Here is a 15,795-nt window from a genome sequence, read left to right on the forward strand (position 1 = left end):
AATTATTGACATTTACTGTTTAGTCTATATTTGTAATATCTTTTTGGCGTGGCTCGGTACTTATACATCCCACCATTGTGTTATTGTGCTATGTTCATTTTTGGTATTCTTGTCTTTCATTTTTGCTTATGTGCTTTGTCTATATGCAATTTTGTTTTTCTTTGTTCAGATATTTGTTTGTTTTATAGTGATTAAGATTATAACACCATGTTGACTGCTGTGCCCCTATTTTTGACATTTTTACCTATTATGTCTGTTTGTTTGCTCACACATTGTTGTCAATATAATGGAATTTTATGCGACTGTCATGCAAGTGAAAGGTTTAGCTAGTTATAAAACCAGGTTTAATCTACCATTTTCTACTTAAGGAAATACCTGTACCAAGTCAGGAATATGACAGTTGTTTTCCATTCGGTTTTTGATTTGAATTTTCCTTGGAGTTCGGTATTTTTGTTATTTCACTTTTCGTAAAAAAAAACACTCTGATTCAAACAGAAAATTCTCTGAAACGGACATTTTCAAGATGTTTGATTTTATTTGTTACGTTTGGAGGACGTGTTTTCAACAAACAATCGGCATTCCCATGGGAACCAACTGTGCGCCTCTTCTGGCCGACTAGTTCCTTTACTCATATGAGGCTGACTTTATATAAGAGCTTTTTTTGCATAATGAAAAGAAGCTAGCATTATATGCCGTTATTTGTTTTATCTTTATAAATACATAAAATCAAGCAACATCTTTCTTTTTATTAAAACGATAAACATAGATTATATGCACCTATATTATATGCACCTGGAAAATATTGCCCATTGATTTGTTGAAATTAGATTTTGAACTAGCTTTCAGCAACAATGAGTACTCTTCGATCGGCGCTTTGTGTCTTTTGTCATTTTGTTATCTATTTTTGTGATTAGTACCAATATGATGAAGGAAGCTCTTTGACCCTCTGGTCAAAGGCAATACGATGAAAGGTAATTGTTTACATCTTTTGTGGATGGTTGTCACTTTTGACTATCATACCATATCTTCTTATTATTCATCTTACCGAGTCAGCTCATAAGTAGAAACAGTCGAACTTCATACAAAACAATTATTTTGTTTGATATTGTAGTTTTATTATTCAATCATTACTATTTACCCTACAAAAACACAAAAGCATCCAAATGGCAAAAACCACCTCGTTAAAATTATATATAAAAACTGAGACATTTTTGCCTTTACATAGATAAGAAAATGCTGTATAATTCAGTTAACACTAGATGCAGTACTAATATCAATAACATAAATATAACCCTGTATGATACTGAAAGTAAACATGGCCAAACCATTACTATTCTTAACTTACCTCATGAGATCTACATTTGCACTCCAAACGCTATAAACAACAGCAAAAAGTCTAAGACAATAGACACGAGTCTATACAATGGGTAAAAACAATAGATAAACTAGCAATTTTCAAAGAGCTGCCATCAACATTAATTGAAATAACGAAAAACATATCGTGTATTTTATAAAAACAAAAATGAGACAATGAAACCGTAAAAATAAATAAGTAAATAATGCTGTAATAATCCAGAAAACACATGGAAGTTAAAGCTATAAGCAGTACAAATATTAATAACATACATGTATCCCTGTATGGTACTGAAGATGAGAACGATTATCAAAAATCAAAATATATTCTTACTTTTAAATATCACCAAAATTAAGTATTAATATCATTTTTATTCCAGTTTTTCCTATTTTGACTAAATTTTTTCATACACAATCGAACAGCAAATTGACTTTCGGTTGCTTTTATGTAAAAAAAGAAATCGATATCTTTTATTTGGTACATCACTATTTGAATATATTTTTCTGGTGTGGTATAAGTCTGTATTAAGGTGAGGTAAAAATAAACGTTATACATCTTGTATAAAAATATGGAGATATGGTATGATTACCAATGAGATAACTATCATTCTGAGTTAAAATGGAGTGGTAGAAAGTCTCTTCTATCGTTTCAAATCATTCAAGAAACTTAACTTAATCACAAACCCGGTTCCTTTGAATTCTAATTTAAAATAAAAAATATTTACAGCCTCGCGCAAAAAATGATCTAATGATGTACAATTTATGAATTTTCCTAAATTGATTTTAATGAATCAAATAAAAATTTATATTGCACAGGACAACCAAAACAACCAGATAAAAGATCAAACCGAGGATTCTAAGACAGGCCCGGGTAATGGAACGAGTTGGTGAACCATTGGCTTTAAGAAGATATCTTTTGTCAACATGTGATATATAGTTGCTGCAGATTTAGATTTATCATACGCAGGTATCGACGATGTCCTGGTTTCCATTTCGTTTGCCATTTTCCCACAAACATCAGTAAGAATATGAAGTAAGCTGACTGAATACTCAGTGTCCAGTAAATGTTTAAACACTTCATATAAACAGAAGGTAAGCCATCCACCTTTTCCGCAATCAGACCATGCGATCTTCTCTGGAAAAAAATAATTTTATCAACTATAGTTTTGGTAATTTTCTTGAGAGAAATTGAGTCGGTTTTTTCCTTTTAAATTCATTATAACTTATTCATAATTATAACGCTAAATTAATTCAAATCAGTTGATTAATTATAACATAATCATGCCAATCTCTCGCCTTAAGGTGAAACAGTCGCGCCAAAACCAAGCCTTACAAATTATGCAGTTTCTGAAAACTGCTTTTCAAGAACAACAACAACAGTTCCAACTGACACCGAAGATATTCTACTCTGACTTTCATACATCTACCCGTAGTTTCGTCTAATAAGCTTTTGCCAATTTAACTTTGAGAGGCTTTCGCCGACGGTACCACTGAAAATTGTGTAGAAGGAAACAGTAATGGAAGCACTTCGACAACGACGGAGCATGCACCAATAACAACTAAGAGGGATGGTACCACTTCGACAACGAGGGAACATGCACCAATAACAACTAAATTGAATGGCAAAGCAAACTCAAGAAGCACGTCAATCATGCACACCAAAACTCTACTTCCTGATAGAAAAAAGAAGATGTGGTATGAGTGCCAATGAGACAACTCTCCATCCAAGTCACAATGTGTAAAAAGTAAACAATTATAGGTCAAAGTACGGTCTTCAACACGGAGTCTTGGCTCACACCGAACAGCACGCTGTAAAGGGTCCCAAAAAGACTAGTGTAAAACAATTCAAACGGGAAAACCAACGGTCTAATCTATATAAAAAACGAGAAACGAGAAACACTTAAGAACCACATCAACAAACGACAACCACTGAAACAGGTTCCTGACTTAGGACAGGTGCAAACAAGTGCAGCGGGTTTAAACGTTTTAACAGGCGCCAACCTTCACCCTAACCTGAAATAGTAAAGTAACATTACAACATAGAAAGACACACTATAAAATTTCAATTGAAATGGCTCAACTCAATCAAAAAGACATATTAACAAAACAGGTAAACATACACTGAACGAATAAATTTGATCTATGACACAATCTCAAAAAGACAACTATAACCTTGGACAAAATGGCGTTAAATAAAATAACGTACACAGGTAAATCTAAATATAATAATTTTGTTGTTAGGAGTACGGAGATATTTTTTACAAAATAATAAATTTGTTGTTCATAGTACGAGTGATAGACATATTTCAGAAATTCAGACCAAGTTACTATATATATATATAGCTATATGTAGCAACTGGGGTATCTAACGAATACAAAAAAATCAATAACAGACTGTCAACGTTGAAAGGACAATTTTGCAAGGACTACTTCTATAATGCCATCTTCCTCTTTCATATGGAAGTTCGACAGTAGTGTGCCCAGTGTATTTTATTGAACTTTAGAAGAAAGAAACAAAAAAATTGTACATTGATGTTGTTTTTGTTTTAAAAGTTTGTTTTTTTGTCACACGATATAGTTGTAGTATTAGGACAGTTAAGATCTTATTTGAATTTAATTGAATTTATAAAACAAATATCAATTAATGGACATTAGTTTTAAAGTCTTTGGTTTGACACGGTCGGGTTTCGAATTCAAGTCCTCCCGCACTCTAGGCGAACACGCTACCACGGAATGGGTTAAAGAAAATGTATGTGTAAACTTTTCATAAAAAACAATGAAGAAATAGGAGTCCTCAATATCAATTAATGTAAATTCTTTAAATGACACGATATGTCTAAATGGGGGTAACATGGCCTTTCAAATAAGACACGGTCCGTTTAAACACTGGCAAAAACTCCCTATTGCACTAGGGATTTCGAGTATGCACTCAGGACAAGAAGGGGTGCTTTTATATGTAAATTGTCCGTGTATAAATTTATAAATATTTAAGTAACTAAGGTTCCAACTCCCCAGCTAAAGTTTTCACATGCTTCGGTACCTATACATCCATTGGCTTTCAAATATCTGGCTCTAATGAAGGTTAATCCAGAAAAGCGTTTTGGGCGCATATAATTTATGCAAAGAAATGTTTTTTTCTTCGTTTTTTTCACATTTTCTTACTTTTCTTTGTTTCATCTGCGCGTGGGTATGTTGATGGTGTTGTGCTGATCTTTTTATCAACCGTTTATTTTGATTGGATAGAAAGCCATGACTTATCATTAGAAATAGAACACGTTCTAATCTGCTTAAAAGAAACACTTTATAAATTTCGTGCGTCCGAAAAGCATTTCTAGTTTTCCTTCACCAGGAACGCTCCAACATAAACATTTGAAAGCCAGAGATGCGTAAATACGCTGTAAGGTTAGAAGTCTTAAGTAAAAAGTGTTTCATCTCTCTGAAAATTCCCCTGTATACATATTCTACATTAATTTTTTCAGCTGATGACCGCGGATGACCGTGAGGGCATTCCGGTGTTATGTTGCCGCAGACTTTTCTACCCACGTGATTTGCGTTTTTGATAACCGAACGTATTTCGTATAATTACGCGGATATTATCAAGTGCAAAATAACATTCCTTATTGCTTGTTATATATTCATTTTATCAACAAATATTCATGAAAATGATTTTTAAGAACATAGATAAATGAAAATGTTTTGTCGTGAGAAATATATATATCAATAACAAATCCAGAATACCGAAAATTTGTGTTCACGCATGCGAAAGAATATCTCTACAATGTTTTGCAACAAACGCGGGAAAATATGAATGCCTACTCAAATCAAATCTTTTAGAAAAACGAATTATTACAGAAGAGTGTCTACCATGCACTTGCACTGCCCTATCATTAGAATAGTAGAATAGAATGATATACAAATGGATGAAAATTATATAAACCTGTTATACAAATATTAATATAATATATAACAACAAACCAGAGTATACTTATAACAAATGATTATATCACTACAATATAATAGTTAGTACGGTGAGGTTGAATTCACTGTCATTTATTCATCATCCACACTGGAACTTGTCTCAGAAAAAAATGTATCTGTTTACCTTAACCTTACTTTCAGGTATAGAGATGTGATTTTTTTCTGCGACAAGTGCTTGTGACCATCCATCAGAACTTGCGGTCATCCGATGTTCAGTACTTCAGTACTTTGATTAAATACATTACAACTTATCTGAGGTCCCATTTTGATGAAATGTTTACTGTTAAACTCATAAATGTTTATAGTTTGTTATGGTAATTATGAAATATTTATACGATATTTCTTCACTGAGAAATCATTATTCATATACAAACATTGAAATTAAGTGTCATGTATGATTTTTTCCTGATGGAACTCATATAAAAAGTATAAATCATAGATATGTTTTATAATGATTGCATAAACTGCAGACATTTCTGTAATTAATGGAAAGCATTTCTTTCAATTGGGACACGAAATATCTTTTAAGTAGAATTTTTATCAAAAATGTGTTTTTATATGAAACATATAGCGAATTTTCAAATGGTGAAACACTTTTGACCTCTGACAGTATTGACCAAAAACGACCTAAACAGATCCTAGGTCAACTTTGCATGATCAGTTATATGATGGATTACATTTCAGTAATACATGTTCCTAAACATGATGATAATGCTCTATTGATTTTGCTTTTTTAGATAATGTAAATTTTTTTTCAATAAAACTTTCAACACTGGTAATACAATTTACCTGAGGAACTTGAAAACATAACTAGGTAATCCTCGTAGCATGGGATAAAACAGAAATCTACAGGAGCGATTTGTTTACAGTTAGACAGGTTGATTTCTTCCTCTTCAGATCGGCCATGTGTATCAGCCAAAGTTTCTTGTCCTTTTTGTCCTTTTTTAAGGAAGGTTCTTTTCTTTTTCACTATTTTAACAGGAATCCTACCATCACCAACCTGTTCTTGTACCAAGTTTATAGTAAACCCTTCATCAATTTCGCTTTCAGTATCATTTTCTGTATTGAAAACACTCCTACAAGCCTTTAGAAAAATAAAAAATAAATATAACCAGATCTTCTTCGGATTTATTGCTAATTGCAAAAATAGTTTAAAAGATGAACAGTTTGTTTAGAAAAATAAGTACTTTAGAAAACCTTTATGATTTGAAAAGTAAACATATTCGTGTTTGTCTAGATATCATGAAATAAGTGCTGATACTTTATATACTTCATGTTAAATATGTTCCATACCTGAATGAAAAACATTCTTGGTTTTCCTTGTAGATTTGGACAATGATCGTCGTCAAACAACTGAAGAATTCTATCAGTAGGAATAATTCCGTCTGCTGTAAAGAGTACATGATGTCTTGGCTGTGGTGAGGTATCGCTACTGGATGTAATTGGTATTTCTGCTCCATGAGAACTAATCACGCATGCCAAACAATCACAATTCTCTTCTACCTTACGATTGATGTCTAAACGAAAAGAACAACACCTAAACGTAAATGTAAATTCAAGTACGTGCAAAGCGATGTTTTCTATTCTTTCCTAGGAAACAGCATTCAATGATTTTTCGTTTTTGCTTATATTGGTTGAAGCAATGTATAATGTAAAAGTACAAGACCTTGCTCGGCTACAGAACACCACCACAAGGGTTGTAACAATTGGACCAGAGACATAGACAACAATGACACACACAGTTTTTGCAGATGGGTCACCAAACTGGACTGGTTCCACGACTCATCACGCCTACTTACTCAACTCCTTTATGTCACATACATTGGATAATCATCAGAAGCCATTTATGCAAACCCACAGAGCTCTGCATCAGTATGTATAAACACAGCATCCAGTTGATAATGTACAAGGTAATCAGTCAGATTTACAAAAGCAGTATATTACTTTAAGTTAAACCCCTACATGTGATTCTAACATACAACATATACATGTATAAAGATAGAAGGCAAACTTTTTTCCAATCTTATGGTTTAGATTTAAAAGATTTGTGTAATGATTATTTCTCAGTTTCTAAACTTAAATCCACAAAATATTACCGAATGTATTATTTATACAAATTTATTAGAGATGCGTTAGAAATAAGAAACAATTCTTAAAAATACGGTTACAATTATATTATATATATATATATATATATATATATATAGATTGCCTAACAACGTAATTTTAACACACTATTTAGTATGTAAATATAAGAATGTTTAAAATATTTACAAAATGATGAAAATAAACGCAATATTTCGCTAGACTAACTAGCTTTATCAAGCGTGCATCTATCCAGGTGAAATCGGATGTAGATGATAAGAAACTTTTGCAGCTCAATGTATATGTTGCACTTGAATTTAGCTGCCTTGAAAATAATACATAATTTGGATGAAGTTCAAGATTTTTACAAAATTGGTAGTTGAAGTTAGCAACGTCCATTGGCCAATATTACAGGATAAAAAGGACGACGCTGTGTACTAAATTATTCTTTATCTTTCCTGTATCTTTTCTCATCTTTTTCGTTAAGACCATCAGGTTCTAAAGTGTGGAGTTGGTGGATCCAAAAATTTTCTCTTCTCCTTCTCGCCGTGGTGTCCCACTCAGTGTTGACTTCTATGATTTGGAAATATATATATATATATATAGTATATTTTAACAAAACGCATTTGACTAGCAGGTCGATCAACTGATGTTCTTAAACCCTGCTGACATCAGTTGTTCGACCTGCTAGTCAAATGCGTTTTGTTAAAATATACTTTTTCACTCATTTGGTCTTTTGGAAAATGTTGTTTGTGCTGTATTTAGACCCCTCTACCAAGAAATTTGTTTTGCAAGCATACGTATAAAAATTGCGGTTTTTATCCAACGCAATCATAGGTTTGAACGTTGTTTTCAATTTAGACTTGTTTATATATATATATATATATATATATATATATATTACATGTGAAACTTTGAAATGTTGTTTTGTATATTATCATATGATTGGTAACATATGATTTGTAATGGAGAACACTAATGTAATATTAGTTATCTTAATAAATAATCTGAATATTCCAAATCAGATATACATGTACAGCATGAATACAGATATTGCAATAAAAGTACCACAAAATATAAAGGACAAAATTTATAGAAGTGAATACATATTTATGACTATATTAGGCCAGACTTAAAAATATTTCTGTGTGCCCAAACCCTATCCACCAGTCTCAGGTGTGGGGAGATAGGTAGGGAAATTTTTGTTTTTGTTTATATTTAAGAGAATAGGGGTCAAAATGGTTTTACCCTGTAAACAACTTTTAAAATGAGACTATTACAGAGTTTTGTGTAAATTGTCAGACGCATACATGCCAGGATCTATACATGTATGTACATGTAATATACGCAAAAACTAGTACAAATTAAAAGGGGCAGCTTGTCTTGCAGTCTGCTCCAAACCAGTCAAAAATCTTTAGTATTTAGGCAACCTAGTTCAAACCCAAGACAGAGACCTGCTAAATAATGCATTTATGGGACAATGGACATACCCCAATAAAAGTTAAGTGGTTACTGCTGATATACAATGTTTGTTTCTTTTTACATGGATTCTAGTATACAGGTCCTCATAGTCATTCTTTTAAATTTGTCTTTGCCCGAGTTGATCCAGTTATTCTTGCCTTGTATTTATGAGCAGTTTTATTACGTTATAAGAAATTCGCTTCAACATAGACATCTTATACATTCAGGTATTTCACATCCAATCTTTTATGGTAATATGCTTTACAAAGCACAAAAATGTCGGCATCTTCCTCAAAAGCTTACAAAAACATTAAAGCAAACTTATGAAGAAGGAATATTGTTGCCAGTGAAAAAAATGGCATATTTTGGCTTCAATATTGCTTCACTTACAGGGTCTTTGCATCGGACATAAACACATTTATTCTTAAACCAGTTGCTGGTATGATACGGGTTATGTTCCTCTCGTATATTTTATGATGATGGTATGATACTAAACCCCTAAGGGAAGGGATTGTGCAAGATATTTCATATAATGAAGACATTATCTTTCAAACAGTTAAATTGAGGTCTGGAGCTGGAATGTCAGTAACTGCTAGTAGTCCTTTGTTAATTTATGTAATATTGTCATTTTCAATTTGTGTTTTGTTTGTTTTGTTACCTATTCTGACATCGGACTCAGACTTCGTAAACTGAGTTTTACTGTGCGTATTGCTGTGTGTTTGTTTCTTCTTCATTGGCTAGAGATATAGGAGGAGGGTTGAGATTTTAAAAAACATGTTTAACCCCGCCGCATTTTAGTGTCTGTCCCAAGTCCGGAGCCTCTGGCCTTTGTTAGCATTGTATGAATTTTTATTTTAGTTCATTTATATATTTCGGAGTTTAGTATGACATTCATTATTACTGATCTGGTACAAATTTTTCATAATGGCTGAAGCCATTTCTGGTTTTTAGGTGGATCACTTCAGATGTTAATCCTGCTCTAATCCCACTGGAATTTATTACTGTTATTTCAGACCTTTAGTAACCAGTTTGATTGTAAGTTCCATAACACCCAGTGCATACAGATGTAACAGAGAGGACAGTCTTTTTTTTTCATGAGTTCAGATCTCTTAATGTTTTAATGAATACATGGCCTATCCCTCTCTGTGAATTGTTAAGGTATTGCTTACTTGTATCTCTCTCAACAAAAATTGTGACATTACTAATTTACTGGGTTTTGAAATTTTATTTTAGTAAGATTAACAATTATGAGGATGTGTCGCAAAAATTTGAGGTTTGGCAGTTTTTTAGAAGGTATTAAACGCTCCAGGCCTAAGAACAACAATTTACGTTTACCAATAACCAGAGTCATGCTGAAGTCTACCAAATTTTTCCTTATCTTGTGTTGGTTAAACTTGGTATGAATTAAGTGTGTTTAAAGCTGTCTTTTCACTTGCTTTTCGTGGATTATTAAAGGGTCGGAGATCCAATGCTTACAACTTAATACAAGGGTTACATTTTTTTCTCTCAATTAATTATGCTTTAAATTGTATTTGTATTATATATGTAACATAATACTTTCATGAAGCTAATTGCTCTTCAAGTATTGTAGGAGATCCTATAATGTTTGGATAGTAGGATCCTCTATAGTAAGCATGTTTTTGTAGCAGCCCGATATCCTCCAGCTGGGGTTAAACTAGGTATAGGGCGCTGAAATGAATCTTTGTGGTGGCATGATTGCCAAGCATGTTTAAAGTTAACTAAGAACAATGAAACTATGAGGATCCACAATATTTCTTAATAAAACAGGTAGCAGGTAATGACATAGGTAGTTCTAGAGTGGGTTTTTTGCACAATATGATAAAGAACATGATCAGATGGATTATGCAGAAGTTCATCAATTCTTAAGTAAGCATGGTCTCAAATTTGACCAGGTTATTGCAAAGCAATGGACTTGTGTTGCTATAGATTAGAATATACAATTATATTACTGCCTTTTTAATTAGCTGTGGGGGTTGCTACATAAAATACCATGATATTCGATCAGATCAAAATTTTTTCAACCGGATGGTTTTCACTTGTCACCCTTAACATGCTTAAGAAATGAATTGTGGTTAAACATCTTGAAAGGTGCAATGGAGCGTTTCATTCTAAAAAGGACAGTGCTTACACTTTTCCGTGTTAGTTATATATTTGATGATATACTATAATAATACTATATTTTATGATATACAAATACAATCAACTATCTTATGGTTTGGTGTAGTTTCGGTTAGTATTTTTATCTGTGTAGGTAAATATGTTTTAAAACAGTTGTTCGCAAAACATCATATAGATTATTTAACATGTATATATGTACCAAGTTGTACTTTAAAATAAAAATATCTATCTATCTATCTATAGTTATCTGGTTCACAGCTTTGCAGCGAACCGCCCTTTTTATGGCGGTTGACAGAGTCTCTGTTTTCCTCTGTCAATGTGGCAGAATTCGCTGCATATAATCTTAATGTTAACTATGACATTTTAGGTTTTTGGAAAATACAGACTACACCTGTGTATCCCACGGTGCATTCTAAATTTAAAGCACCAGTGTATCCCACGGTGCATCTTTACATTTTCATATATATCTATCTATCTGCAAGGTTGCCATATTATCTTCAGGTAACCAACCATATATCTATCTACATATACATCTATCTATCTATCTATATATATATATACATCATATAAATCTATATTGTGAATAAAAGCTGTGGCCAGATATCGCCAATCCATATATGTATTTTGTTTTAATGGCACCATCTGAGATAACAAGTCCATGCATTGTTAATTGTTTCTTTTGGACTTTCTATAAATTTGAATATTCGTTTTAGTATATAAATAAAACATGAAGATTTGAGTCCAATCGGTGAACATGCATTTGACAGCTTATGTCTCTTTGATATGACATGAATTTGAACCATGCTTTATTCTTGACCGACATGCTGTCTGGGTATTCGTACTTGTCACAAGTCGACAAGAAGACATGTCACCCATGTCATTGAATTTGACCTTCGACGATATGGATTGGGCATTTGTAATCGCAAGTCCTCCTAAACAATTAACTGGATTCTGTTGAAAGTGTACCAAGCTTGTACAGTACCTCGTACCATTGTGTACCTTCTATTTAATGTATTGATACGAACACAAATAAACATATACTGGTTATTGTGGTTTTCCAATAATTGACCGGAGATTTCCTGTTATTGAAGAAGTATCATGTCGTTTTTTTTTTTAAATTGAAATACGATATTCTTGCCACATGGATATTATTTTTCCTCGCTTAGAGGAGTAGCCTCAGTATGTGGTATATAGGGATCATTGTGTCCGATCGTTCATTCCATACATGGTATCTGTAACTGTTTTATTCAATGACTGGACTCCCAAGGAACCTTAACATGCTGTATAGTACTATATGGCATTATTCAACTCCTTTTTGCGTTTTGTCTCGCTTGCAAGGAAAATTTACGAAACGTGACTTATACGTGATGTTCCCAATGTCGTCATCGGCGGCGCCTTTAATTGTTAAAGTTGTGATTAGATTACGAGATATAGCTGTATTAACAGTTTATTTTGTTTTCAATTTTTAGAGTTCAATAGTAAATTATATGGACTTTTATTCGTTTATACATTTATTCGTAATTCCTTCCGAAAAACGTACCGGGTTTTCTTGAAACTTTTCACATATTCTTCCTAACATTTTGCTACAGTACACTTTCTATTTTATCATTTGAATGTTTTTTGTTATATCACATTACAAAACCAGCAGGTGCATAGACAATGAAACAAAGCAAAACATAGACAGCGAGGCTTAGCAAAACATAGACAATGGAATATAGCAAAACATGGTCTATGAGACATAGCAAAACATAAGACAACGAGGCTTAGCAAAACATACACAATGTCAAATCCATACCGTCAGGATGAGAGCATGGGAGCATGGATTTGTAAGCTCAGCTTAGTTTTTGTTCCCAGTCGAGGATAAACATACCTTGTAAACTTTTCCAGAGATCAACACTTCTTTTATTTTCTAGCAATACTACATCAAAGTCTAGCAATTCAAACAGTTCTTTCATCCTTTTACTATCTTCACCAGCAAACGGACGCTTTGGTTGTTCATGAAATGAGGAATTGATGATGAAAATGGCAACACCTCTTTTTGGATGATTAAAGTCATAGATGTCATTGAACAAGTTATTTTTTACACTTGGCAATTGCTGGCTCTTTGCTTTGTCTGTCTGAGATGGTGTCAGTCGAGTTGTTTGCTTAAATCTACACAAATGTATACATTAAATGAAAATATGATATAAACTTCGGGCGGAAAATATAATACATTCTGAATTTACCAAATACTCATTACTAATGTGAAAGTTATTTACATCTGCTCCGTATACCATCTAATACAATGGGCATTTAAGTGTTAATAGTTATCAAAGTTACCAGGATTATAATTTAATACGCCAGACGCGCGTTTCGTCTACATAAGACTCATCAGTGACGCTCAGATCAAAATAGTTATACAGCCAAACAAGTACAAAGTTGAAGTGCACTGAGGACCCAAAATTCCAAAAAGTTGTGCCAAATACGGCTAAGTTAATCTATTCCTGGGATAAGAAAATCATTAGTTTTTCGAAAAATTCAAAGTTTTGTAACAGGAAATTTATAAAATTTTTAATTTAATACGCCAGACGCGCGTTTCGTCTACATAAGACTCATCAGTGACGCTCAGATCAAAATAGTTATAAAGCCAAACAAGTACAAAGTTGAAGAGCATTGAGGACCAAAAATTCCAAAAAGTTGTGCCAAATACGGCTTAGGTAATCTATTAAAATATATCTTAATTTATTTATTCTGAACTGGGGTAGATAGTTGCCTACATACACGTCATTTGGACTCTGTTGAATAGTTGTCTAATCGGCAATTATGCCATATCTAGCTCCTTATTTTTATATAGATTCTGTCTTTGATAAGCGTTTACTTGATTCTGTTAACACAATTATGCACAATTGAAAAGATCATTTTTCACACTAAGACAGGGCAAGGATATGATGCCTACTCGCTCTCTCTCTCTCACTCTGCGTTAATATGCGGTGGTATGATAAACTAATCTCTGTGCGAACCTTGACTAAAATAACGAAATGTAATATTTTAGTATGTGATTGCCCAGTAATATTCCCGTTTCCCGCTTCATCCACCAGTCCCATGGTTGTCTGTGTGGTATCTATTTTGAAAAGTTCATTGAATTGTTGGACCCTATTTTGGTAGTATTTGAATTTCAGCAAACTATTGTAAACTATAGTTATACCTATCTATCAGGTGAATTATCTTTTTCTTCACGCTGTCAGGTGATGATTCTGAAAAAAAAGAATGGACCTTCTTGTCAAATATGAATCTTTTATCAAATTGCCATACCTGGTTTAAATCAAAATGTTTAATGTTCTTTTGAAGGTTTCAAATGGTAAAGTTGAAGTCATCTCTTCAAAAGTTTTTCGGCCATCAGTTGGGGTGTTTACAACAAATTAATGCTGTAAGTCTGAGGGTTTAACCTTCATGACATGGTTGATCCTTTGTTTAGAAAATGGCCACGGATATGTCCCCTTGATGAAGCACCTGAGTTTTAATAAATTTCTATTCGACTTATGGTTTTTAATAACCCTCCCCCGCCCCCCCCCCCCCCCCCCCCTTGACAGCTTCTCTCTATTTTTAATTTCAACACACTCATCCTATCTGTCCCGTTCCAGGAATCTGAAGTCCAGTAGTTGTAATTGCTTGAGGTCATTCATAATCGATTTTCTTTTTATGTTAATAACTCAAATTATGCTGTAAGTTTTCTCTCTTAATATTTTTTTACATTTTATTGCTCGTTTAAAGTTTACTCTATAGTATGCTAATTATTGAAGTGTGTGGGCTGTGACATGTAGATTTGAACAAGCTTATCATTTGTGTATTGGGTAGTTGTGACATCTCTTATCTCTAGATAGTACAATCCTTACAATCGGCAATATGCTTTTACAATTTAAAGGTTTTCATTATCGAACGATGATAGTTTTTAAACACATGGTCACCGTTTGAAACTTTAACATACTCAACTAATTTATGAAGATTTAAATTTTACATTCATGGATTAAATTATTAAAGATATTTGAAATCATAACTAGGTCACATTTCATTTGTGTTCACGACAATTTCAATACGAAAAAAATCCTACCATCATTTTTACTCCCAGATTCCGAGGTCGCCATCTATCGTCGTCTCCTCAGACCTGTTTTGGGGAATTTCCTGGTTATTTGTCGATTTTGAGTCATACGTCATGTAATTTAAAATAATTTTAAAGTTCTCAAAATTATAAGGTAGATAAACTTTAACTCTACACAACTATGTTTAATCAAAGGAATCAATAATGCGTGGTATACGCAAACAATAACTGTGCTCGTGACCGTCTTAAATATGAAAGTTTATTATCAGTTTGTAATCTGCCATAGACAAATTGAATATTAAAAATGAAATACATAATTCAATTATTAAGTAGTATATTGGAGGAAGAATATTGACCAAGGCACTAGTAGCGAATTTAACCATCAATTCCAGTTGTGTGACCACCGAAAAGTCGGAACAAAGATTTTCAATAATAAGTAATAAGAATAAAGTGTACATCATTTATTGAAATAACAGAGGTATTATTAACATATAAATCTGTAATTATGAAATTTTATGTTTAAAACAGCCATTATCAGCTTGATCATATTTCTTAAATATATGCTTTACATCTAGTTATAAGCACAGGTACCATATACGATAGCACATATCAATAAAAGATAAACGACGGAATTTTTTTCAAACAAAAACAAAAAACACGGAGCGGAGATAGTCAAGAGGGAAGCAGGAAGCTAGTCTAAACGA

At 32.9% G+C, this 15,795-nt stretch overlaps 1 protein-coding gene across 1 annotated transcript; it reads right to left on the reverse strand.

The window, feature by feature from the left end:
- Positions 1-866: 866 nt before the first annotated feature.
- LOC127698970 (caspase-3-like) lies at positions 867-15,261 on the reverse strand. Its single transcript, XM_052202755.1, has 6 exons — positions 15,104-15,261; positions 14,201-14,249; positions 12,887-13,167; positions 6,625-6,848; positions 6,121-6,415; positions 867-2,488 (listed from the first exon to the last, which is right to left on the reverse strand). Exons 1-6 carry the CDS (start codon positions 15,135-15,137, stop codon positions 2,196-2,198), a joined length of 1,176 nt encoding a protein of 391 aa, XP_052058715.1. The 5' UTR covers positions 15,138-15,261; the 3' UTR covers positions 867-2,195.
- Positions 15,262-15,795: the final 534 nt, after the last annotated feature.

Source organism: Mytilus californianus, unplaced genomic scaffold, assembly GCF_021869535.1.
Source record: "Mytilus californianus isolate M0D057914Y unplaced genomic scaffold, xbMytCali1.0.p SCAF_4, whole genome shotgun sequence".
In the NCBI taxonomy this organism is placed as follows: Eukaryota; Metazoa; Mollusca; class Bivalvia; order Mytilida; family Mytilidae; genus Mytilus; species Mytilus californianus.